This window comes from Eulemur rufifrons, chromosome 6, assembly GCF_041146395.1.
Source record: "Eulemur rufifrons isolate Redbay chromosome 6, OSU_ERuf_1, whole genome shotgun sequence".
NCBI classification, from domain to species: Eukaryota; Metazoa; Chordata; class Mammalia; order Primates; family Lemuridae; genus Eulemur; species Eulemur rufifrons.
The window spans coordinates 9,324,428-9,350,903 of NC_090988.1; the positions used below are offsets into that span (position 1 = coordinate 9,324,428).

Here is a 26,476-nt window from a genome sequence, read left to right on the forward strand (position 1 = left end):
CCACCATCTGTCATGACCCCATCTCTCTGACCGTTGACCTGAGCTCTGCCCCTCAGCCCACCAAGGAGCCACCCAGGACTGGGACTGTGCCTGTTACAGTCACCGCTGCCTCCAAGCTCCTAGCACCATGGCTGGCACAAGGTGAGCATTCCATGAACACGGGGAATGCACAATGAAGGAGATGAAGTCACAGAGGCAGGACATGGACGTTAAATACTTACGACTTTATTAGGAGCAGGCTGTTGTCACCTCAGCAGCCAGCTCCCACGTATACACAGTATACACAGCCCAGCCAGCACCCAGTCCTCCATCCCTCTGCAGTACACGGAATGCAAAAGAACCACACACAGAGGGGCGGCGTCTACCAATGACAGTGTCTAGTGCCTTCAGGAGCCAACTCCCAAGCTGGGGACACTCAGGTCTCTCAAACTGTCCTCAGCTTCTTCCGGCCCCCCATTCCAGTATGACGAGGTCCATAAGGGTGTGTTTGGGTCAGACTCCTCCAATCAGTGCAGGTGACAGGCAGAGGAGGCCAGGGAATCCTGAGCCCAAAGCCATGTTGGTCCCCACCCCGCTGAAGAAGCTGCTGGAGCTTCCAGAATGTTCTTCTTCTCCCATGGACACGACATACCACGTTAACTTTTTATTGCATCGCCAGAAACCTGTGCTTTGAGTCTCCTCTCTGGATTAACGAAATGTTCAAAAACAAGACAAATTTCCCAAGTTGTCTTGGTCATACTTCTTTTAAAAAGGAAAAAATAAAAGAAAAAACACCACAACAGAAAAGAGTATTGAGGCCTGGCTTGTGTCAGGAGCAAGAGTGGTTGTTCCTCCTTGAAATGATTTGTAAAGTGACTGATGGCAGAAGCCACTCTGCTGGGGCCAGCCACCCCACTGACAGCACCTGCCTCCCACCCTCCCTTTTCCCCTGCCCACTCTGCACAGCCCCCGCGCACCCTCCTCACCGCAGAGGGGATGCACCAAGCCCAGGGCACAGCGCCGTCGTCAGCTAGCAGAGCTCTGCTTCCACGTGGCGCCCTGGGTCCCTGTTGTCCCTGTGGCCCCACAGTGCTCACTGGTGCAGGGGGACTCCCCCTCGCTCCATCCTTCAGGGAAGACTGCAGCCCTGCCTCAGAGAGCTGCACGCTCCAGCCCCTGAAGCAGCTCTGTCCAAGGGCTCCAGCCCAGGACTCAACAGGTGAGAACATGAGAACACCATTCCAGAGGCCTGGCTGGACGGACGGATGGTTGGTTTGTGGATTTTAACTATAAGGGAAAACCACATCAAAGGACTGAACCCCTCTCTCCAAGGAAGACACATGCTTTGATCTTATCTCAATGAAGTTCTCCACTGAGGTCCCGGACTCATTACCTATACTCAGAAGAAAAATATCCCATGTCCACACTGGGATCTGCACCTTCAAGAAATACCCTGCTTGGCCAAAGGAGCTCTAATCTCAAAATATCTCCCCACTTGGAGCTATAGGAAATGTCTGGGTTTCTACTCCCCTGCCATGTCTAGAAAGCAGACAAGTCTCTGGCAGTTCCCCTGGGTCAAATCACTGATTCTTGGTGCCTCCTGAAACCTGCTCCCAAGAAGCCTGAAGAGAGAGACCCTGTCTTCATATGTGGGGCCCCAGCAGGTGGCCAGGCTGTGGGAGCAGGAAGCCATGCACACACTTCTCTCTGTGGCGGAGCAGCAGCTCAGTCTATGAAGATGACAGCTGGGTGTGGTGAAAGGATCAGGGCACTACTGTCCCAGGGGAGGGACGGGGGTGTGTTCCCAGAGACAATAATCTGAGGTAGCAAACAGTGAACCCCATCTCCAAGGCCTGGGGAGGATGCAACGTGACGTGCCTGAAGCATATCGCAGTGGCTGTTGGGATGGAGATGCATTTGCAGGCACGTGGAAGTCCAGCACCTGGCCCTCCGGGGCGCATCCCCTTGCGGTGGGTACAGGACCATGGCCACCTTGGAGGTTCTCTGCAGCAACGCAGAGCCTACAGCACCGGCCTCATTTACACGTGCCTCTCTGGAGGAAGAAGTCATCAGAACCGGCACTTCCTCCTCCCTACCTGACAGTGACATCCCCCAAAGCCAGGCCCAGAGCTCAGCACCCACCCACCCTAACCCCAGGGACAGCAGAACCCTCCAGATCTTTCCTCACACTCCCTGCTTCAGCCACAGAATCCATCACTTCCTAGGCGTCAGCGTCTTTTGTAATGGTGGCTCTCTCTTAAAGAAGGTGGCTGGCTCCCTGCTTACTTCCTACCTGCAGAGCCTCGGAGGACACCTAAGTGGCCATCTTCCCGCTAGTCCTAAGGCCTGGACATGAGAGGGAGGAGAGGCTGATCCTTTAAGGGAGGGTCAAGTGTAGAAGATGAGAAATCTCGGGACTCCCTGGGCTCACCCACCTCTTCCCAAACGCAGTGGCCAGGCTCCGGTGACACGCGACCTCACTCTCCCCTCGGCTCCCACCTACCCAGCCAGTTTTCACTGTTCAGTCCGTGTCAGTCAGGAAAGAAAAGTGGGCTAAAAGCACCATGAAAACCCTGCCTTGTTCAGAGACGGCTCAGAGCTCCCGGAGCTACCAAAGGGTGCCGAGCTGCTGGGCCATGGCTCTTCCAGCAGCCTGTGCATCCCTGACAGGGTCCCTGAAGTACTGCCTGGGAGGTGCCCATCCTCCAGGTCCCTCGGAAACTGGGCCTCAGCACCTTCTGCCAGCACCTGCACCTCTCCCCGCAACTGGGCCCCGAGGAGCGGGCCTGAGGTAGACTGTGCATTGGTTAGCTCCCCCGGCCAGTCCAGGAGGAAGAGGGAACCTCTCACCCCGGCCCACGGTCCTTGTCCCTGGATGTGGGTGACATTGTGGCATGAGCCCCTGGCCACCATCCTCTGCCCACTGTTCCAGCTGGCCAGAACCAGCACACCAGTGGGGCAGAGAGTGAGGGGGAGAAGGGGATGACCCCGCTCAGCATGGTCTCAAGATGCAGAAGTCTAGTTCCTGGGGCTTACGGCGCAGGTTGCACTGGTCCCGGGCCAGCAGCCGGCCTCCGTGGCCCATACACTTGAGCGGACGCCTCTTAAATCCCCGGCCGCAGCTCTTGGAGCAGTGCGACCAGGCACCGAGCTCCCAGGTCGGGCAGGGCTCCCCACAGGCCCGCGTCTCCACTGGCCGGTGGGCTGCCTCGCAGGCAGAGGCCACGCGCTGCCCGGGGGAGCCCCGGCAGTCCACTGCCCGCCTCTGCAGGCCACTGCCGCAGCTCACAGAGCAGGGCCCCCAGCTGCCTGCCACCCAGCGCGCCGGGGGTCTGTCATCCGGCTGCTCCACCTGGTTGGAAAGGCTGAGGACGCTGTTATGTAGCACCGAGGGGCCCCGGGGGTCCTTGGGGTGGGAGGACTTGTCCTCCTGAGGCTCTTTGGGCAGATAGAAGGAGTAGCGGACCCGGGGTGGCGTCATCTTCCCCACGGAGAGGACCTCCACGGTCAGGGGCTCCAGGATGGGCCGGGAAGCCTGCAGGCTCTCCACCGCCGTGCCCGTGCCGCTGTACCGCAGCAGGCTGCCCTTCACCACCAGGTCCCGCTCCACCGCCGACACCACGAAGTGCCCGTTGAGCAGGTACTTGCCTTGGCTGTTCTTCAGGGCCAGGTAGTTGTCATCCCCAATCAGCCCCTTGTAGCCGCGCTGGCGGATGTCGATGCTCGAGGCACCTACAGGGATGGCCACCACGAAGTTGTAGCCGTGCCTGGGGTCAGAAAGGGGGATTGTGTGTCAGACAGAAGCATGGACATAGGACCTCACACTCCAGGATATTTAATCTTCAGTAAATTTACCTCTTGTTGAATTCTAGCATGGGAGTAAAAGCACAGGTTTTGGAGTCAGGGAGATCCCTGCTCCTTGCTTAGCAGTTGGTCTCAAATAAGTCACGTGGCTTTTCCAAGCCTCCATTTCCTCACCTGTCATATGCAGCCCGTAATCACACATTGGATTGTAAGGAGGATTAAATAAGCCACAGCACATAAGCATGTAGCACAGTGCCTGGCACACAGCGAGGACCCAACAGACAGCAGCCATGGATGGGGGAGGAAGGGAAGGAAATCAGTCTCTGGTCCCCAAGCCCAAGGCTGGGAGCTCGGTGCAGTGGAAGTGCATGGCCCCGGCGGCAGAGATGGAGCTCAGCCCCGGTTCAGACACCAATTCCCTGGTGCCTTTAACCAACTCAGGGTCTCTGGGATCCAGTGTCTTCATCTGTACCACGAGTGGGTTAAGCTAGATGACTTCTAAGGCTCCTGCCAGCTCCAACAGGCTGTGAAAGGAACATGTGCCCCTAACAGTGAAGCAAGTCTGGGGCATGTACCTTCCACTCCCCGGGTGTCCTCCCCACTGCAGGTCCCTGTGAAGGGCGGCCTGAGAACTCCATCTGTCTACAGCACCTGAGCTCCCAGAGAAGGGGCTGGGTGTCCTCCCTGTGGGTCACCCACCTAGGGGCTCCACAGAGGTGCTGCGTCCAGGGGGACAGCCGTCTTCGCCTTCCTATGGTCAGCACCTGGACTCCCAAGTTCTCAGGGCCAACTCCCAACTGGGACCTCAGGTGCCCTGCCTGCCTCCACTTCTTCCAGAACTTGGGCTAGGACTTTCCCAGGGGAATGTGCTTGACCTCAGAAAGCTCAAGTCGGGGAGCCCCAGACTCTGGAGCTTGGGCTACAAGAGGCCCAGGGACATCTCCCAGGAAGTAGAGGCTCTTTCAGTCCCAGTCTCTCACCTGCTGTCCCTTGGCAATTTATTTCCATCTCACCTCAATCCCATCCCCAAGGTTGGGGCCTCAGGCCCAGGGAGAGGGTGGCAACTGTCAGATTCAGCCTCATCATCGTGATGATGGACAGGTACTAAGCATTATTATGCACCAGGTACTAGGTGAACGATTTTAGCTGGACCAACTCCCTTACTCCTTTCAAGAGCACATGTGAACCAGCCTGAGCAAGAGCAAGACCCCATCTCTACTAAAAATAGAAAGAAATGATTTGGACAGCTAAAAATATATATAGAAAAACAATTAGCCAGGCATGGTGGCACATGCCTATAGTCCCAGCTACTCTGGAGGCTGAGGCAGAAGGATTGCTTGAGCCCAAGAGTTTGAGGTTGCTGTGAGCTAGGCAGACACCACCGCACTCTAGCCCAAGCAAGAGAGCAAGACTCTGTCTCAAAAAAAAAAAAAGAGCACATGTGAAATATATTGGTATTATACCCACTTTACAAGTGAGGACTCGAGAAGTCTAGAGACTGAGTCACTTGCCCAAGGTCAAGCAGAAAATGGGGAATAAGCCCTGAATGCCAGGCAGTCTTACTCTAGAATGCTAGAGAGACCCTAACGACTCTGCCATCTCCCTGAATATCATCTGCTAGGTGGGTCCCGCTCGAGCACTCGTCTTTGCATTCGTGTTGGTTTGCTGAATGAAGAAATGAGTGCGTGAACAACAGCCCTAGAAGATTATGAGTGGCCTCGCAGCAAGGGTCCAGGCCAGGATCTGACATTCACCCCATATAACCCAAGCTTCCAATGCCCAGAGGGAACTCCACTCACCCCTCTCCCACCCACTCCCTGGTGCTCCCCTCCAGGACCCAGACTCACATGGGCTTGGTGAAGACTCCAGTCACCTTCTTGCAGCTCTTGTTGTCTCCCCCGCATACCCCACACTTGTCAAACCTCTTCTTGGAGCCCAGGTTACCGTCGCAGCCAGCCTTGATGCACTTGCCTTGGACACAGACGGAGGTAGAGTCAGGAGTACACGGCGTACCGTCCACCACCTGCAGCACCCAGGAGGGAAGAGAAGGAAGAGCCGGGCAGCTCAGCCAGCGGCTCTCCCAAAGACCTGCTCCCTGCCCAGCTCTCCGGTCCCCAGTGCGCTCACCTTGGGTGCCAGCACATAGAAGTAGCCGGTGCCATTGGCTCGGCAGATGAGCTTGCACTTGTCCCGGGGAGACACACCTGAGTACTTGGGCACCCAGGCCACGGCGAGGGTGAGCCGGTTGGTGCTGTGGTTGTAGCCATTGAAAGCCTCACACTGCTCCTCCCGGAAGCTCTTGCCAGAGGCTGGAGAGGGAGGAAGCATGCGAAGGAGGCTAAAGGCAGTGACTGGAGGGGTGCAAAGGAAAGCCTCCCTCCCAGGGACCCGCCTGCCAGGCTCGGAACAGCCCTCTCCACCCTCAGCGGTTTGATGCACCTCTGCAAAGCTATGACCTCCCCATCTCCAAGGACGAAAGCAGGCTGGAACCAAAGCATGCAGGGCACCGATGGAAACACATCCCTTGAGCAGTATGCTACCTCCTCCAGTGACCTGGCCTGCAACTCCCTCCAGGGCAGGTTTCCTAAATATTTTTTGTGCTATGGAATCTCTCAGTGGTCTCTTGAGACTATTTTCAGACTAATGTTATTAAATGCATAAAATAAATTATATATATTTACAAAGCATATCAATTCTATTGATAAATGTATTTTAAAACAAATCTGTGATATATGTGCTTCTTTATTAATGCATTAAATAACAAGGTTCTCTGATCTGGAGAAGGTAGAAACTACGAAAAAAAGAAAAAAAATAGAAAAAACAAATAAATAAATAACAAGATTCAATAATGAATCTAATGACTACTGTAATTTTGAAGTAGGGATGAGCATAAATGGCATTTTGAGAATTCTGCAACAACCAAAATGTCATATGAAAATATCCATGATTCCTATTGGTGACAAAGTCACTCCTGCCACTATTGTAGTTTGTTGCCTAACTAAAGAAAATACTAAATTTTAGATGGAAAGGTTAGTAAAAATGAAGATGTAGGTTTTTTTCCCACCAAGTTCCCTAGTCAGGACATAGCTAAGAGGACTTGTAGGGTCTCGCTCCCTTGAGTCTTTCAGTCTCCAAATCTGTGCCTCCAGAAGGACACACCCTTGCCAAAGGCAAGCGGATGCAGGAATGGCCCCAAGAGGAACATGCACCTCTCAACTCCCAGGCTTTGTCTTGGGGGTTGGAACCTCAGCTAGTCCTTTTGTGGCCATGAATTACCCGGAGTTGCGGGGGGCCCCAGCCTTGGCTCTCCCCAGGGCCCAGGCCACTGCTGCCCTCCCCTCCTCACCTGAGCTGGGGCAGGGCTCCAGGTTGCAGGATCGGTATTTCACCCTCACCCCTTCGCAGTACTTGCCCCCGTTGGCAGGGGTGGGGTTGCTGCACTGCCGCCGGGCCAGCTGCACGCCCCCGCCACAGGTGCGCGAACAGGGCCCGTAGGCCTCCCACTTGGCCCAGGAGCCGTCCACCTGTGAGGAAGAGCCTGTTATCCTCCTCAGCGGTCCAGGTGCCACACCCAGCCCCTTAGCTTGTAGAAAAGCTGCACTGGTGCAGCCCCCAAGCTCCCCTCCCGCCCCACCTGAATCAATTCACTTTGTACCGTGAGGGAAAAGATGATACGCAAATGGTCAGTGTGCACAGGGCCCGCACGTCCACAGATTAATGAGCAAACACCACCTGCTCCTAGGCACAAATGAGGCTGCTCAAAAGAGAGAGGCCTCTGGGCTGTGGAGTGAGCCAGACAAGTTTTGCGCTGGCCTCTGCCCTCACCACACCACGCAACTGGGCTTGGGCAAGTGGGAAATGGCCTTAGGTTGCAGGTGATACTCAGGTCTGAGGGGACAGATGATAGGAACGATGTGATGTGTAGGAAAAGTCCTAGTACTGTGTACCCCATGCAAGGGTTCAAAGGGCACCCATACCTACTGTCAGTTCATTCACAGGAGTCTCTAAATCTAAGGCATGGCCAGCCCTCGCCTCGCCAGTAAACAGCGTCACCTGAGATATCTGAATATTTTTATCTGTGAATGTTCCATAATTCAGACTTGTACCAGACCAAACTGATCTTAACCTCAATCAGGAGCTGCATTTGAGAAAGTGTCACTGTAAGCCGTTCTACTGTTTAACAGGAGACACAGATAAAAGTCTGTCGATTTGGCTTTGGAGTGGATTATGCAGTGAGTTGGGGGGTTTTTTGTTTTGTTTTGTTTTAGTTTTTTTAAGAGGGTAGAGAGGGGATAGAAAATTTACGGTCATCGTTATGTTTTTCTTAGATGACAGTAAAATGAGTTTTCACCCCCTGAACACACATCGGTTGGGCAATAGAGGAAGAGCCCAGTTGTAAAAGCATGGGGTTAAACCTATGTCACGGATCACCCACAAAGTGACGAACCCGGAGCTAACCGAGAACTGGCCGCATGGGATGTGAACGCTCTAACTTCTGTCCGTGCTCAGCATGTTTATTCCGTCTGTCCTCCTGTCGGTTTGTTCTTGCTTCATTGTGTCAACACGTCTCTTTGATGCCACGAAAATAAAAACCACTCTCCCTTCGCCCTGCTTTCTCCGCAAACTAACGCCCCACCTCGCTCCACCCTCTCACTTCCTGAGTCGTCCACATTTGCTCCTTCCACATCCTCACTCCTCAGTGCCTTGCAGTCTGGGTTCCATCCCCATCACACCACGGGAGCTACGCTCTCAAAAGTCAGCGACGGCCACCTGAGGCCTGAGAGTCCGTGCCGAGGCCTCGTTCTCTCCAATTCTTCTTCAGTACTTAACACTGTCCCTGCGCTTCTGAGATAATGCTACTTGTTTTTTTACCTGGAATCATTTCTTCCCACCCACTCATAGGAAAGACCTTCATGTGCTCCTGCCCTGTGCCATTCATTCTTCATTCAACCAACGTCTGCTGGGTTCCTACTGCACACCCGACACCGTGTGCAGCAAGTCCCTGCCCGCAGAGCAATTACATCCGATGGGGGAGACAGAAAAAAATAAATAAAAATAAGCCGGTGCATGCAGGGAGTTGGATGGGGTTAAAAGCAGGCGGGGCTGAGGGTTGGAGGACCCTAGTGAGGTGGGCTGCTCTGGACCGCAGGGCGGGGAGAGCCCACTTGCACAGAGGCCTGAAGGAAGTGCAGTGTGAGCCATGCATTAGGGAAGAGCAGAGGGAGCGAGTGCAAAGACCCTGAGGAGGGGTGTGCCTGGAGTGCGCCAGCCTCTCCCGACAGAGACAGAGCAGGCCAGGCAGAGGACCAGGACAGGAAGGCAAGATGGGGCCAGGCCCCCAAACGGTTCCAGCAGAGAAGTGGCATAATCTAGCATCCATTTCAAAAGGATCTGTCAGGCAGCCACGGCAGGCAGTCTGTAAGGAGAGCAGAGGCTGGGAGACCCGCTAGGGAGTAGGGAGCGACTGCGGTAGCCCAGGGGAGGGATGTCGGCTAGCGGCACGGCGAAAGCAGGTGCAGTGGGGAGAAATGGCTGGATTCTGGATCTATTTTGAACAAGGACTGCTGAGACACCGGACATGAGGCTTTGGGCACAAGCAACTGGGACGTGGGGCTAACAAGGCAGGTTCGGGGGAGCTGACGAGGAGCTCGATTTTACAGATGCCGCGTTTAAGATGCATGAGAGGTGTCAGGTGGAGACGTCCAGGTTCACCTGCACACACCACTCTGTAGCTAGGGAGAGAGGCGTGGGCTGCAGGTGCAAATGTGGGAGTCTTCAAGCTCTAAAGGGCACTTAACAGCCACAGTCTAGACGTCTCACCTGAGAGATGGCGTGTGCGGAGCAGGGAGGGCAGGCACTGAGCCGCGGAGCGCCCCAGCCTCTAGACAGCGACACTGTGAGGCAGAGTGGTCAGGGGTTCTAGGGCCAGGGTCGGGGGGCAGTGGGCCCGGGCTCCAGGACAGAGAGCCATGGGGGCCTCAAATGCTGCTAGCAGGTCGGGCAAGGTGAGGAAAGGGAACCGTCACTGACCTTAGCAACATGGAGGCCGTTTGGTGGCCTTCATGAGAGTTATTTCAGAGGAACAGCGGGCATGAAAGCCTGACAGGGACGGCTGCAGAGCGGAGTGGGAAGGCAGGGGCTGGGGGGAGCGAGCGGCCACAGCTCTTGCAGAGAGCGCTGCCGCGAGGGGAGCCAGAGAAACAGGCCTCGAAACGTGCAGGGGAAGCAGGATCAGGAGAATGTGTTGTGTAAGACGGGAGAAATGGCAGCAGGTGCGTATCCTGATAGGAGTAGGTCAACTCAAGAACAGGAGAAACTGGCACTGCAGGAGAGAGAGCTGATGAGTGATGTCCTGGAACAGGCGAGAGGTCTCGCGAGGGGACAGAGTTCTAGCACAGAGCACACGGCACCGCCTCGGACCCAAGCGCAGGCAATTTGCCCACTGTGAAGGGGGCACGTGGGGAATGTGGGCACAGAAGCAGGTCGGACGGTGGAGGTAGTGGGGGAGCTGGTGGGGTTCTCTTCTGATGACTTGATCACTTCTTTTTTCTTAGTGAAACAGGAAGAAAGGTCCCCAGTGGGAGGTGGACACGCAGAGGAACGTGCTGGGCTGGTCACGGGAGGAGAGAGGGGAAGTGTGAACCAATGGTTTAGGGGGTCGGGAGAGTGCGTGGATTAGGGAAATGAAATATGTGACTCCTGGGCAGCATTATGGGCCCACCTCAGTTTCCAGGTCACAAATTTAACCTGAGACCAGTGAGCACAATTGCACGTTTGCCTCCAGCCGTACCCTGCCGTGCAGGTACAATTGAGCAGGTGAGTGAGGTGGAGTCAAGCCAGGTGGCGGCTTGTCCAAGTGAGCATGACGTAGAGAGACAAGGGCAAGTGAGTCAAGAGTGCACGTGAGGGGTGGTTTTAACAAAGGACCGGGGAGTCTCAGCTCACTCAGGAGGAGGCGAGGTCCTGCAAAGAGTGAGAGATACGGGGAGACGGTTACATCAATGGATTGTGGGCCCAGAGGGGACCGAAGAACTGTTGGATCCAAAACCTAGAAGGAGTGGGCCGGGAAGGTAGGGCCTTGCTGGTCAGAGTGAGATCTTCGGAACTGAGACCCCTGGGGGCTGTGCTGATTTGTAAGATCACTTTGTGATTTGACCCTGGCCAATTAGGGCAGTGTCCTCTATGAAGAGCCAAGTTTCAGTTAAAACAAGGTGATGAAAGGACAGTTAAGAAAAGAGCATGAAGACATAGTGGGCTTTGCTGATGATAGGCGGAGAATTCCAGAAAGCGTGTGGAAAGACGGTGCCTCTCAGACCACATTTCCTACATCCAACATCCTCTCGACTAGTCTCTGCATCCTCAGCCTCATCTTCCCAAGAGGAGGAGCTGGCCGTGACCCACCTGTCCCCAGGACCTCCCAGGGCAAACCCTCAGCCAGTCCAGGCAGTGTGGTCTGGCCAGAGACGACCTTCCCAAAGATGTTTCCCACAGAGCCTGCATCCACCCAGCCCTCCTGGGGACCCACCCAGGACCTCCCTGCCTCACTACACCTCTGCCCGTGGAGATCTAACTCATCCCTCAGGCTCTCTTCACGTCAAACCTGCTCCTCACAGTTTTCGCAGTCCCCTCGAATCGTCACTCTTGTCTCGGCCCGTTCACCCACAACATGTTCCCGTGCTCTGTCCTAGCACACGACACACACCTCTCTGTGCCTTGCGTGACAGTAACATCTCTAGCTCCCCCGGACTGTGAGCCCCTGAGGCACGGCCCGTGTTTACTTCTGTTCCCGACCACCACAGTGTCTTCTTATACAGTTCCCTGAACACAGGGTTGTTGCCCAGTCAATGGCTGAAGGTTTCATTAAATATACATCCCCAGAACACAGAAAACGATTTTAAATAATTCTGCACCACACCCATCTCAAGGCAATTGATGAGGTGCTTGGTGAATGCTTTTTTACAATATCACCTCTGTGCATATAAAACTCTAAACCAGGTCCTCCCCGGGCTGGGAACAGGGGAGGGGAAGGGCCAGTCCCCTCAGGATCGAGGAGGAGGAAAGACTTCTCATGCCCGCCTGGAAAAGTATAAATGCCTGCACTAGCCCCAAACAAGCCCTGAAGAATATGAAGTTTTTATTCTATTCAGCTGTGAATTTGTTCTGGTTTAATTGCTATTCCTATGTATCAGAGGGGGAAAAGTTTTGTTCAATTATGTTTCAAAGAGAAAAAACAATCATCACAAAGAAACTGAAGCCTGGTTCAGCACGTGGCGAGTTGCAGAAACCTGCCCTGGTCACGCCGCGTCTCAGGCAGAGCGCTGTCCGCCTGTGTGGCCCCCAGCCCCCCAGTGTGGAACGTGCTTGGAGAGGTTGGGAAGGGAAGACAGGAAGGGGCCAGTGCGTAAGCCGCTCCTAACGTCACGTGTTCAGCTGTGGGACCCGAGCTCGTCCCCAGGCAGGACAAGGCACAGAGCTTGGGGCTGAGACCCACCTCCTGTGAAAGTTTTTCCCACGTGTCTGAGGCCTCACCAAGTTCTCTGACCTGCCACAGCTTTGCTCTCCAGTCTCAAGAGTAGAGAAGGGGACAGGACCATAGACAGGGCAATGGAGACACAGCACAGCAGTGCAATACAGTGACGGTCACACAGCCAGTCTGTGATGGGCACCTCCCAGTGGAGACCGGGGGCAGGGGAGGCCCCAGGTCCACAGCCTCCCCCAGCAGCCCCCACACGCTGGCTCCGGCCCCCACTCACCCTGTACTTGTTGAGGTTGTGTCTCTCCACGCAGGCCCCCTTGAGGCAGAACTTGCCTTCGCCACAGCTGGTGCCGTCTGCCCAGGGGAAGTGGCGGGTCTGGCACACCATCTGCCCCTTGGCCTTGCCGGTGCACCACAGCTTGGTGCAGTACTGCATGTAAGGGCAGGGCTTGGAGCCCACGCCAAAGGCCAGCTCACACTGCTGGCTCAGGCTGTAGCTGGCGCCCGGCAGGTCCTCGGGCAGGGAGATGGGCTTGCTGGGCTGGTCCAGGAGGCAGTCACCTGCAGAGAGCCAGGGACATTCGTTAGGACGGGCTGGGGAAGGTGAGGTTTCGCTAGCCCGGAACCTCAGTGGCAGGGAGAGAATGGACCAAGGGGCAACTGGAAGAGACTCATGTCAGAACCCAATTCCTAGGGCCTATGCACACCTTAGGTACAGAGGACAGGCTGCACCGCCAGCAGTGACAGCAGCGAAGGCCCTTCCCAGCCGGCCTTGCTCCTCCCACCGCCCTGGCTTACCGTGCCCACTGTCCAGGAAGTCGGTGACAATGGCAGCGCTGCAGGCTGACCAGGGGTTGGCACGGTCGATCTGGATGAGGGTCGGGGACATCATGTGGTTGGCTCGGAGCTTCCCAAACACCTCCTCACACACTTTCACATTGTCGTGGGGCATGTTGAAGACGTGGCCTGGGGGCAAGGCAAGAGTGCTCAGTGGGCAGGGCCGGGCCGTGCAGAGAAGCCGCAGGGCAGGGTGGATGTCGAGGGAGGAACAGGGGGAAGCTCGAGAGCCTGTGTCCACAGTTTTCAGGCTGGAGTCATTTCTACCTATTGACAGACTGCTTTGCAAATGTCCTCAAGGTCATGTTCTTGTGCTTTCTGTCCCCTCCACCAGGCTGTGGGCTCCATGGGGGCAGGTGTGTCTCCTTATCATTGACATATTCTCCCCATGGTGTCTAAGTGATGAGCCACTCTGCAGAGGTGCTCAGACCACATCACTGGCCAACGGGGCTAGAGTAGGCAAAACAAAGCCACCACCAAGACAGACTCGGGCCCTAAGAAAGGACCCCGAAGGCTTCAGAGCATGAGGGAGCAAAGACACAGGTCCTCCCACCCTCCAGAGCACGAGGTGCAAACCCAGGAGGGCCCCAGAGGGCAGCCTTCCTCCCCTCCGCCCAAGAGCCCGCTGCAGCCTTACCCAGCTCGTGGGCGGTGGTGAAGGCTGACGGGAGCCCATCATCCTCGATGACAGAGCAGCTTCTCTTGGGGTCGCACATGGTGCCCACGTCAGCCATGCCCAGCGTGTCGCACGTGGTGGCTCCACACAGGTCCTGCCGGGGAGGGGAGAAGCAGAAGCCGGCCCAAAGTTAGAGACGGTGACAGACGGGACCTGAAGGGAGGAAAGGGCATCCTGGGGACATTCCAGTCCATCCCTTCCTCACCAGGGACGGCATCGCCAGCCCCGCCCTTTTGCCCAGGGGGTTGTGGGGCATTCACGGAACCAACCGGGCTGAGGGAGGAGGCCTCAGGAAGAAAGCTCTGTGGCTTGCTGAGAAGATTCTGCCCAAATTCTGCCCAGGGCATATCCTCTGGGAGGAAATTAGGAGGTATGAAATTAAACTACAAGGGCCACTGCTTTATATAGAGACGGCCTTCCAGACCAGAAAAATGGTTCTGGTCACAGCTCCCGGAGGCAAGTAGGGGTGGAAGGCGTTCCCCGTCCAGCTCCGAGCGGCCTTGGTCCTTGCTGGGCTGCCCTCAGGACAACCACAAATTAAGTTGAGATTCTCAGCCAAAGAGTCACTGGCCAAAGACCCACCCCTGCCAGAGATTTGGCTTCCTCGGGCTGCGAGGAAGCAGAGTGAGGAGGACACGAGCCATCTGGACACAGCTCAATTGGCTACAGAAGCTCCAAGGGACACAGGCTCACAGGCTGCTAGGAAGGACAGACAAGTCAAGTGGATCATAACCTAAGCGGGAAGGCCCCTCGTTTCGCACTGAAGCTTAACTTGCCGCAGAGGCGAGGGCTTCCGGAGACAAAGCCTGGTAGGAAGTGTCTCCAGGGGACGCAGAGGGCAAAGTGGGGCTTCTGCGGTGGATATCGCAAAGAACTTACTGAGCATCACAGGCCAGCAACACATCTAGATCCCTGAAGAGCCCAGGAGTTGGGAATAGGATGAGACGCTTGTGTAGTACACTCTGCTTTTGAGAACACGTGTTGAGTCGGGGATATTGGCATTCTCTCCATGCTATCTCTGCCTTTAATGCACAGAGCACTCTACAGTCTACGAGAAACTATTGCACACATCATCTCATCCAATCCTCACAACAGTCTTATGAGGCAGATATACTGTTATATCTGTATGTCGAAGGGGCAAACTGGGGCTCATGGTCATAGTTAATTATAGCCAGGATTTGTTAAAGGTGACACTACGCATGCACTTTGCATGCATGACCCTATTTAATCCTCATGACATCCCCTGAAACCACTATGACTATCACCGTCCACAGACTGAAGTTCAGAGAGGTTCAAGGCCCAGAGCAGAAACACGCACGAGTGTCGGCACGACGGGAACACGGTGCTCCTTCCTCCACGTCACAGCTCCTTGCCCCGCAACTGCTGAGACAGCACTCACAGGAAAGAGCTCTGTGGTTCTCCTGTGGGAGCCCAAGGGATCACACAAACACACACATGCAGGGCTGTTCTCAATTTTGTTTCTCTTTAGGGCTGCGTGTCTGCACGCGTGTGCGTGTGTGCACATCTGCAGGCGTGTGCCCGCGCTGGCACGGGCGGAGGCGGCAGCAGCACAGCAAGTGGAGCCAGGGAGCATGGGAGGAAAAGTGGCCACAGGACAGAAAATCAGCAAAATCTAACCCAAAGCACTCAGAAGTTTACCGCCTGAGCGGTCAACTTGGCTTCCCACGGTCAGGTGACAGTCACACCTCCTAATGAGTTAACAGTTATTCAGAGGGCAACCAGGCTGAACCGGGTTCACCAGTGTCAGCAGCGGGCAGTGTGCACGCCCAGCCCGGGTTGCTGCCTGTGCCTGCCCAGGGTACTTCTCCCACTCTGGGAACCCCACAGGGGACCTCAAATGCCCTTCTCTTTCCAGTTTGCCTCCCTTCTCAGAGACTCGCTTTCCCAGAAAGCTCTCCTTCCCCAGAGTTCTGAAACCTAGAAAACAACCACTGTCAAAACCTGGGAGGGGCAGCTGGCCTACCCAGCGGTTTAGGGAATGTGGCTGCCGAGGACACAGCGCAGCTTGTAAACGAGGAGCCAAGACGGGGAAGGAAGGGATGAAGGCGCGTGCAGGGCACAGAGAAGGAGGATGGGCCAAGGGGCCCGAGTGTCCCTAGACGCTAGAGTATAGGGTCCCGGCAAAGGTTAGGTCCCTGGAAATCCTAGCCTGAGAGTTGTAGCATGCAGGGGAGCCTGCTGGGCAGACATACACCACCGCACACACTCACTGCTGTCCTGTGTAAGGGAGAGGGCACAGGAATAAGAATTGAGAAGCCCAGTTTCTGGTCCTGGCCCCGTCACTAAGTAGGTGTGTGACTTGGGCCAAGTCCCTTCTCTCCGCAGGGCCTCAGCTCCCTGGTCGCGGGAAAGGCCAATCCTCAACCAAAACTGTCCAGGGCTGTAAGCCTCTGCTCCTGCCCCCGTCCCCAGGCACTCAGCGCCCTCTGGGCCTGTGGGTTATAAAAGGAACCCCAGAGTGAAATACTTTTAGAATGGAAAGAACCCTCGGGAAATCTTGTCTATTGCCCCAAGTCATGTAGCTGATAGCACTAACTCACGTAAAAGTGCAAGGCACCCACGTGGAGATTCACTATCCTGCCTCCATCTAGAAACCGCTAAACCCAATCAGACTGGGATCCAGAGAGCCGCTGGGACTCAGCTGCCCCGCATCCGCCACTGCGGCTGGGAAGTCCTTACAGCCAAAAGCCTCCTTCGTCTCTGGGAGGGCGGATTCTCTCTGCAGCAAAGACATGCAGCTGCAGGCCCTTCCTGGCCAGGAGCAACCTGTTCTTTCCATCAAGAAATCCCGGGGCCGGGCGCGGTGGCTCACGCCTGTAATCCTAGCACTCTGGGAGGCCGAGGTGGGCGGATCGTTTGAGCTCAGGAGTTCGAGACCAGCCTGAGCAAGAGCGAGACCCCATCTCTACTAAAAATAGAAAGAAATTATATGGACAGCTAAAAATATATATAGAAAAAATTAGCCGGGCATGGTGGTGCATGCCTGTAGTCCCAGCTACTCGGGAGGCTGAGGCAGTAGGATCGCTTGAGCCCAGGAGTTTGAGGTTGCTGTGAGCTAGGCTGACGCCACGGCACTCACTCTAGCCTGGGCAACAGAGTGAGACTCTGTCTCAAAAAAAAAAAAAAAAAAAAAAAAAAAAAAAAAAAAAAAAAAAAAAAGAAATCCCGGTTTCCCTGGATCAAACAAGAGGAACAAGGAAAGAGCTGGCAGAATTCCTGAGGGTGAGGGTGTAGCTGAGAGCAGCCGCCCTGCAGAAACCAGTGCCTTCACTGTGGGAAGACGCAGCTGTTGGGGCCAGGGGCTCTGCCTGGACCTCTCCCCTCGTCAGGGACTCCATGCAGAACCGCTGGGCCTTAGTGCTTTGAACGCCTACGAGCCGTTGTACAGGGGCCCAGTAGTGCCTCATCTGTGGCATCGAATGTCTCCACCCTTCTGGAAGGAACTCAGAGGCACTCAGATTGCCTTAACCTCTTCAGCTCAGGCACTTGTCTCCAAAAAACAGACACTGTTCCGGTTCCTTCCTCCTACAGGGTGTAGGCATTTCCCAGCCCAGCCCCCGCCTGCCTCACTTTTGCTGACAATTTGCCATTTCTCTGTGTAGCTGCAGCTGCTCTTCCAGATGACCCAAGAATTATCTTGGCCAAGAACCTAACACTCCCAGACTATTCTTTTCCAATTGTCCCTTCTTATAAAATAATTTAGGATTGGGACCACAATTGGAATAAGTAAATAAGGATAACACCTTGCAGTGGCCTGATCTGTGCTCACCAAAGTGGCTCCAAACACACCCCCACCGTGACCCCCACCAGCTGCCTTCCCTGCAGACCTCCTTCCCACACCCTCTCACTTCCCAGGCCTGCACTGCAATGCTCAGTGCTTTCCAGCAATACAGAGAGAGAGGGGCTCATAAAAATCAAACACATTAATTTTTCTTATGTAGCAGAAGATGTGTGAGTTCTTACGCAGCCAATTTCACGCTTCCACTGAAGTCCTAGGCATGAGAGCCAGGCCCCATCTTCATGGACACGTGACAGCATCCCAGCATTATATGCACAGAACTTCAGAGCTGTCCTCTAGTTTTGCAGATGAGGAAACTGAGGCTCAGTGAGTTGAGATTACGCACCCAAGGCCACGTGGCTGTTAAGTGAAGAATGGGATCCTGCATCCAAAGCTGTGTTCTTTAGTCTAAATCCCACCACGCTAGTTAGGGTACCGTAATTACTGGTGAAAAGCACCCTGAACTAGTAACAATACTGCCCCTTTAACTCGTTTCCCATCTGAACCTCTTCCCTGCATCACTGCATTTCCTTGCCAGCCCCAAATCCATTTCTGTTTGTAATCCCCAAGGATGGGAGGATTGCTTTGCTAGAAGAAATAAAACCTAACAACTCAGTGCCTGGGCAATGTGACTAAGGCTGCCTGGTGGAGAAGAAGAAGGTAACACGCCCTGGAAGGTTACTTACTTCTATTAGCAGATTCGGTTTCACTGGCATATAACTCCCTCCAGATGTATGAAATGGTATTATTGCAAGAGACTGATGTAACCAAAACAACAAAAATTACCTCAATGAGAAAGAACAGGAATCCAAAGATTGCAGGAAAACTAAACCTTCTCTAAAAACCATCTCTTCAAGAGAGAGTGCCCACCAAATACAATAATATCTAACATTTATTGAGTTGCTACATGTGCCAGACACTGTTCCAAGAGCTCTGCCTGTATTAGCCCATTTAATCCTCACAACAGCTTTCTGAGGAAAATACCATTATCAAGTCCCATCTTACAGAAGAGGCCCAGAGAGGGTAAATAACTAGCCTGGGGCCACACAGTGAGCCCAAGGTTGGACAGAGAGGAAGAGGGCAGAGTGAGGACTGAAGTCCGGGCAGTGCAGCCTCAGAGCTGAGCCCTCACGTGACTCCCTACTGCTCCTGGTGCACATCGCCCCAGGAGTGAAAGGGCTGGGGAATCTCAAGAGGGAAAGATTGGCCACCCCATAGTACCCCTCCCTAGAGCTCAAGCTAGTGCTGGTTGACACTGGGTAGAGAGGGTCCCAGGGAGAGGGAGAGGCGGGATTAGGTGCTGAGAGTGCTCTTCATGCAACGTCTGCGCCTGGCAGGTTGAGCAAGCTCCTGGCTCCTTGCCCCACACTTGCGCTGACACACTGACCCCGTCCCTGCTGTGCACCCTGTCTGCTGACTCCAAGGTGGATTAACACACTCCGCTCTGGGGCCCCCCCTTTCTCTAGGGCAAAACCTGATGGCAAAGAGCCAAGATGAAATGCCAGAAGAACCTAAGACTCCCTCTCCCAACCCTGCAGCCCGACAGCCTCGAAAGTCAGATTAATGATCCCAGGAAGGGAGGTGAACAGTCTAAGCGCCCGTAGCCACAGGCATGCCTGGCACCTTTGTCTGCGCCGTCCCTGATCACTTACTGAACGGCAGCGCGCAGGGGCCGTGTAGGGGCTGACAAAGACGTAAAGAGGTCCCTGCCTTAAAGGAGTTTACAGACCACTGGGATTAGCAAACACTAGTGTCCACAGTTTCTACACAAAAATAGGAGTATGTAATCAGACAAGCATTAAGGACACTTGCAAGGGCAATGAGACAGAATACTTTACATTGGGGCTATCCCAAATTTAAATTCTGGCAAGGGATCTGTAGGTAATTATCCAACAGCAACAAGAAAGATACACTTGTGATAATAATAACCGCCATAATTGGGAGCCTTTTCTGAACACTCAGTAACTTATCTTTGCAACAGGCCATAAGTTAGGTATCATGTCAACATCATTATCCTCATTCTAAGGATGAGGAAAGTGAAGTTCAAATTGCTGATTCAGTCAATGTGCATTGCTAGGAAGTTCAAGTACCTGAATTCAAACTCAGGTCTCCTCGTCCCCAGGCCTGTGTTCTTTCCACTGTGCCACATGCCTGAGTCAAGGTGTCAAGGCAAGGTGGGTGGGGGAGATATGAACAACTACAGAGAGGTTCAAAGGCAGGGGGAAGCATAAGACCTAAGGAAGGAGAAAACCTCCCTTGACTTCCTGACTTAACCAGTGGTTAAAAAAAATAGGCCAGGCGTGGTGGCTCACACTTGTAATCCTAGCACTCTGGGAGGCTGAGGCAGGAGGATTGCTTGAGCTCAGGAGTTCAAGACCAGCCTGAACAAGAGCTAGACCCTGTCTCTACAAAAAAACAGAAAAATTAGCTGGGTATGGTGGTGCGTGCCTGTAGTCCCAGCTACTTGGGAGGCTGAAGTAAGAGGCTCGCTCGAGTCTAGGAGTGTGAGGTTGCAGTGAGCCATGATGACACCACCGCACTCTAGCCAGGACAACAGAGCGATACTATCTCAAATAAATAAATAAAAAGATTACCTCCAACCTTCCTCCCCCATCTTCCGACACTCACCCTACAAGACAGGGAACAAATCATATTCCACTCCTTCCTCCCTCTCTTCCCACCCCTCCCCTCCTCCCTCTCAGAAGGAATGGGGCTGCATTTCCATTTAGTGACCAAGAACAAACTATTCAATATCAAACCTACCGATGGCCCCTGTCTCCTAGAATCTTCCAAGGTCTGACTTCAAAAAAGAACCTAATGATACCATGATTCTTTTTTATTACATTGGGAGATAAATGTGATATATTTATTATCGTTTCATTATTAACTTCTTTTTCATCTGAACGCTAAATTTCACCGTCCTATCGCAAGTGCGTTACTATCCTTTCACATGAGGTTCCAGAGTGCTGTTCCACTCTGCACAGCACAGAGCGTCCACCTGCGGAAATGGCACTGCTCAAAGCCAAAACGAGAAGCTAGCAGCAAGTGAGCGGGGCAAGGTCAGAGCGTGAATGAAGAAAGTAAGAGAGAAGAGAAAGACAATAAAAAGCCAGCCTTGAAGATCCCAAAAGCGGAAGATGAGAGCATGGATGAAAAGAGTGAGAGGAGGAGAAGGGAACAGACTGACATAAAGCAATACTAAGGCTGGACGCTGTGGCTTACGCCTGTAATCCCTGCACTTTGGGAGGCTGAGGCAGGAGGATTGCTTGCGGCCAGAAGTTTAAGACCAGCCTGGGCAAAACAGCAAGACTCTGTCTCTACCAAAAATTTAAAACTTAACCAGTTGTGGTCATGCACACCTGTAGTCCTAGTTACTTAGGAGGCTGAGGTGGGAGGATCGCTTGAGGCCCGGAGTTCCAGGCTGCAGTGAGCCACGATCGCACCACTGCACTCCAGCCTGGGTGACAAAACAAGATCCTGTCTCTAAAAAAAAAAAAAAAAGTTTAAATAAAATAAATAAACAAAGTGATACTAAGAACAGCAGAAAAATAAAATAAATGAAGAGAGAAGCAAGTAGAAAAACCATAAACTACAAGTCCTAAAAAGCAAAGTCAGTTCAAAGGAAGAAATGTCACAAATAGCAAAACAGATGGTGGGATGGAGAGAGGGCATCCTATAAGGTAGAAAGCAAGCTTCCTTCCTTGTCCGCATGTACTCTCCAGCCTGTGCCTTTTCCTCCTCAGCTCCAGAGCTAAGCAGAAGGCCCCTCACCCCACCACCCACGGGCCTCTGTCTGGCACTGAGCACACCTTATTGTAATTAGCTGTCGCCATGTGGGCTCCCCACACACAGTGATTCCTGGGCCCTGAGGACACATCTTATTAATATTTGTAGCTCCACAGCCCAGGATAGTACCTGGAAATACCAGATGATCAATAAGTATTAAAAGAATGTAAAAATAAATGAATGCAAGCCATTCCACCACAAAGAGTTGCCCACACGGCGCTGGACCTAAAGACAGAGCAGTCGCAGCGAGTGCGGGCCTACCGAGCCTCAGCAGTACACGCCTGGCTCCTGCCGCCCAGAGCAACAAGACGCCAAAGAAACTTTTCTCCTCCTAGAAATAAATGAGAAAGACTCTGGCTCCAATTCTCTGCAGATCCTGGTTCCAATCCTGTGCTGACCTCACCCTGCTGTTATGAGCCTGCAGGCCAATTGCTTTGAAAAATTAGACGTGCACTCTTTCTCCATGAACTTATTCTGAATCTTTAAGTAAACTCCCCAAATTGTCAAAATATTTGTTGTATGATCAATGTGTTCTCCTTTCCAGACAGTTAAGGTTCCTGGAGACCACATCTGACTTAGTCTAGGAAGAGCAGCTGTTCACTGGTGTTCTCATCGAATACTGTACCTTCCTCCTAGGGGAGTTCAGGAATGAGACATTCCTGAGAATCTCAGAATGCAGCAGGCTCTGAAGTCTGTGCTGCTGAGGAGGTAGGGAAGAGGTGTTTGCTCTAAAGCATAAAGCACGTACCTTTACGATGGACCTGCCAACACAGCCGCCCCACTCTCTGGCTTTGCCCTCTAGACGCCTAAGGCAAAGACAGCTTCTAAAAGTCACATCTCGTACATCCCTGCTTCTGACCCAGTGGTCACGCATGTTGTACACATTACGCATGGACAACATAGCCCCCTGGGAGTCTAGCACACCCCACTGAGAAACAGAAGCTGTCGCTCTGCTTGATTGCTTCTTCTTCAAAAGGCGGAACCCTTCTGGTAGCATGGCCCACGTTCCAGCAGAAGTCCTCTTCCTAGGGCTGGTTCCAAAAGCCAGCCTTAGCCACCAGGCTGCAGAGACTGAGGTCCGTAACTTTCGAGCCAGTGAATGACCTCGACAGGGGCATCCGGATGGGGCAACAGCTGCTTTGCCTGTTCAGATATCCTGTTTGTGGCCTTTGCTTTTTTTTCTAGCCCAGCAATCTGACTGCCGAGCTGGTCTGTGTGCAGAGGTCGAAGCCACCTCCTCTGCAGTCCCCCATGACTCAGGCAGTGCTCGCAGGGGCTGGGCAGTGGCAGCTCAGCAGACCTCACTTGGAAGAATGAGAGCAAGGAAATAGACTCAGGCCAAAGACCTCCCTAGAGAAACCAGGTGGTGGGAGGAGAAGAAGGCTGGGAAAGGAGGAAGTTCGACTCCAGAAAGGGACTAGCTGTGCCAAATGGGTTACTGTGGAAGACTCCAGCTCCAGCCCGTGTGCGCCAGTCCAGCTTTGAGTGGCCGTGTGGAAACAGTGGAGTTTTAGAGCCCCAGAAGTAACCAAGGATTCTCTGCCATCCCCAGAATGCTGTGGTTATGATAATGACAAAACAAGAGCATGGCATGGATTAAAGTCCCAGCCCCTAAAATCAGAGGAAGCAGATCATTTGGAAGGCCCTTTTCCTTCCAGCCTCTTGTATCTGAGAAATCTCAAAATCCAAAAACTTTACAGTGCCTGATCACTCCAACACCTATGATTCTAAAGGTTTACAGATGCATAGCTTATTTGAGACAGAATATACCAGGCAAAGACTTGAAAAGGGCAGAGCTGCTTTCCCGGTGTAGGTCCCTCTTTCTAAGCCCAACGCTCGGTATCCTTCTCACCCTGCAGCTGGAGTCTCCAAATGTTCTTGACTGAGCTCACATCGCTTCCACCCCAGCAAGGTTAGAAGGTAGAGCCCTGCAGTCAAGTGTGGTCATAAGAATTTTCGCGAGTTGGGAGCAGGAGGAACCTTGCCTTCTCTCCTCTGCGGCGTACATCTGGGCAAACGAGTCACCCTTGACAGCATATGGACAGGTTGGAAGAAGAGATTTTCCCAACTCAGCTCCAAGTGAAACTCCACTTGAAACTCCAAGCGAAACAGACCCAGCCCCAAACAGGTGCCCTAACTAAACTGCCTGCTCGGAACAATCTGGAAGCCCCTGGACAAGGCCCAGCAGAGAAGGGAGCAGGAGAAACAGCAGTGAAGGAGGGATGCTCCCAGCACTTGTCTGGCCTTTTACTGCAACCCACAAAATATCCCAATGATTCCTCCATCCAAATCCAGGTTTTCCCGGCCCAAGACAGAGCGAGGACAACATGTTACCCGCAAGAAATGTAGCAGGTGCTGACCTTGGATCACCTTCCAGTTCTACAGCCAGTGAAAGGAAGCCTCGGAAGAGGTGCCTGAGAGGACTTAGACGCCCCATAAACTGGGGCAGACGGTTCCCGCCTCTTCAACACCATCCTCACAGCGCCTCCTATCGGCTGTGGAGACAAACTGCGGCTCCGGGGCGGCAACTTCCTGGGTTCCAGCCCCTTAGCGCCTGATCCAGGAGGCGCTGATTGGCCGCGCCAGGCCAACACTTTCGGAAAGAGCGGCGCTCCTCCAGTGGCCCAGATGCACGTGAGCCCGAGCTCCGCGGAGCCTAGAAGAGGTCTCTCCCTGGATGCTCCAAAGTTGGAGTGGGAAGAGATCAACGAAATTTAAATTCGGGGACACTGCGCGGCACAAAGAGGATTTGAAGCGCTAAGGGTAGTGACCCTAAGAGAACGGGGCTATCTGGGTCCAAAGAGGTGGCAGATCAACTCACCTGCCTGGTGAAGAGGATGGCGGTGTCCCAGTACTCAGGGTGCTTGTCACTCACTTTGTTCAGCTTCTTCTGCCAGGCGCAGAAGTTGCGCAGAGTCAGGGCCGCGTTGCCCGTGACCTTGGGCCCGGTGTCACGGTCTCCGAGAAGCAGCACCTTGACCACGACGATGTTGATGGGGTTGAGGATGCTGGGGTGGCGGTAGAGTCGCGCCGCCGTGGCCAGCAGTGTCAGCAGATAATGTTCCAAGTCCGCGCGGTGGAACTTCACCATTGACTCGTCCGCCACCACCAGCGTCTCCACGTACCGCGGGATAGACACGAAGCGCTTGGCGCGCCCAGACCTGCGCCGGCTGCGATTCTCCCCCAAGCGCGCCCGCTGCGGCTTGTAAGGGTCCAGGGCCCGCAGGATGGCAGGGTTCCAGCCTGAGGCCACCCCGCAGCGAGAGGTGGGGTCTCCGGAAGGCCCGCCGGGGGCACCTCGGCGCTGGAGAAGGTGTGCGCCCTGGCTGTTGCGCTGAGCCGCCGGCGCGCTCGCGTTGGGCAGCGGGCTAATGACATACTCGGCGCCTCGGTAGCCAAAGGCTCCGCGTAGCCCCCCGCACAGACTCACAGCGGCGAACGAGTCGGGCTCGGCGTTCACGTCCCCGGAGTAGAAGCAGCGTCGCAGGTCTGAAGAGCTCCCAGTGAGCCCCTGGAGGGGGACTCCCAGATGCTCAGTGGCGAAGGCGGGCGCCAGAAACTGAGCATCCGGCGTCAGGTGTAGGTAAAAGTCCTCCTGAAATGCTGTGATCTGAAAAATGAGTCCCTGATCCCCGGAGTCCTCGGGACCCCCCCGATAGTAGTGGCGGCCGTTGATGTCCGGGTCCAGTCGGATGGGAACGACTACCTCCCGCTCTGGCTCAGAGCCACCAGCGGGTGGCCCGGCGAAAGCCAGGGTTAGGATGCCCAGCAGAAGCATGGCGCCGGGCCGCGCACAGCCGCGCTCTGGGAAGGGGCTTGGCCGGGCTGCCCGACCGCCGACACGGGCTCCGTGCAGCCAGCACACTGGAACCACCAACGCTCCGCGTCAGCCGGCAGCTCCCAGAGAGGAGACCAAAGGGAGGGGGACTCCTCCGATAGCAGCGAGCGCGCACTGGGCAGCCCGCGCCTCCTACCTGTGCCTTTCCAAGCAAAGCGCGCCCTGGGGAGCTAAGTGCAATCGCTGTCAAGTGCAAGGACGAAAATTTGCAGCCGAGAACTAGCGGGAGGTGCCGAGCGGCTTCTCGAAACCGCAGCCACTCGCAGCGCAGCAAACCAGGCGCTGGGTGAGCCTATTAAAGGCCCCCTCCTCTTTGGACTGCCCAGTCGGCGCCCCTCCCCTCTTTCCCCTCCCAGCCTCCCAGAGCTCGCAGCCCCGAGCCTCCAGGGGCCACCCGAGAACTCAGTCCCGCCTCCAGAGCGGAGAGCCACTTGGCGGGGAGGGAGTGGCGTTGAGCTCAGGCAGGAGGCGTGGGCTGGCCAGAGAAACCAGTGCTGGAGTCTAGGTTCGCGTTTTGCCCTCGGTTATGCCCCAGTGCCTTGACACATCAGTTACTTCTGCCCCGGTGGACATCTACCCGTCCTCTGGGTCTTAACCTGTATCTCTTAACCAGCTCAGGTCAGGAGTGAGGAATGAGGACTTCCCGCTGACCCCTCCCCAGGCCCTCCTCCTCTGTCCTGTTGCAACATTCCTGCTGTTTCTTGATCACAGCGTCCCCCTAGAAGACCCAGAATCAAGAATTCTCCCTGTAAATGTCCTATTACCAGAAGAGCAACTTCCAAGGAACGTGGAGAGCCCTTCTCTCAAACCCAGGGCCGCCTGGGACAAGCCTCTGCCCTGGCGTCGGGGTGTGCTGTATGAGCTGCAGACTGTTCAATTTTCAGGAATTTTGCCAGCCAGCTGTTAAATAGCCATTTTTAATTAAATTATATAAACTTACAATTAAACAAATTCTGTTTTAAACAAAGGCAATCAATACTCAAAACCCATCTCTTCCTAAGTATTTTACTTATTATCTATGATCTTGAGCCACCAGAGCCACCAACCCCCTGGGACAGTGGTCAAAACCCAGAAAAGAGAGCAGGGGGAGGTGGAACGTGAGGGAAACACTAGGTGGAGTGCCACTCTGCACCTCCCCACTCAGGGCCGTCACAACCGACGCTTGACAAGGAGCTCAGGTGGATTTACACCACCCGAATAGGCAAATGCTACCAATCAGGGGTTGCGGGCTGGGGGAGAGGAGTCCAGGTTAAACACTTACCTGCATGAAGGGGATGTGGA

General features: G+C 54.3%; 1 protein-coding gene across 1 annotated transcript; it reads right to left on the bottom strand.

Annotated features, from left to right (window-relative positions):
* Positions 1-209: 209 nt before the first annotated feature.
* On the bottom strand, positions 210-25,464 carry ADAMTS15 (ADAM metallopeptidase with thrombospondin type 1 motif 15). Its single transcript, XM_069468687.1, has 8 exons — positions 24,179-25,464; positions 13,734-13,866; positions 13,058-13,225; positions 12,537-12,820; positions 7,130-7,307; positions 5,911-6,092; positions 5,631-5,806; positions 210-3,746 (listed from the first exon to the last, which is right to left on the bottom strand). Exons 1-8 carry the CDS (start codon positions 25,133-25,135, stop codon positions 2,972-2,974), a joined length of 2,853 nt encoding a protein of 950 aa, XP_069324788.1. The 5' UTR covers positions 25,136-25,464; the 3' UTR covers positions 210-2,971.
* Between the last annotated feature and the right edge of the window lie 1,012 nt (positions 25,465-26,476).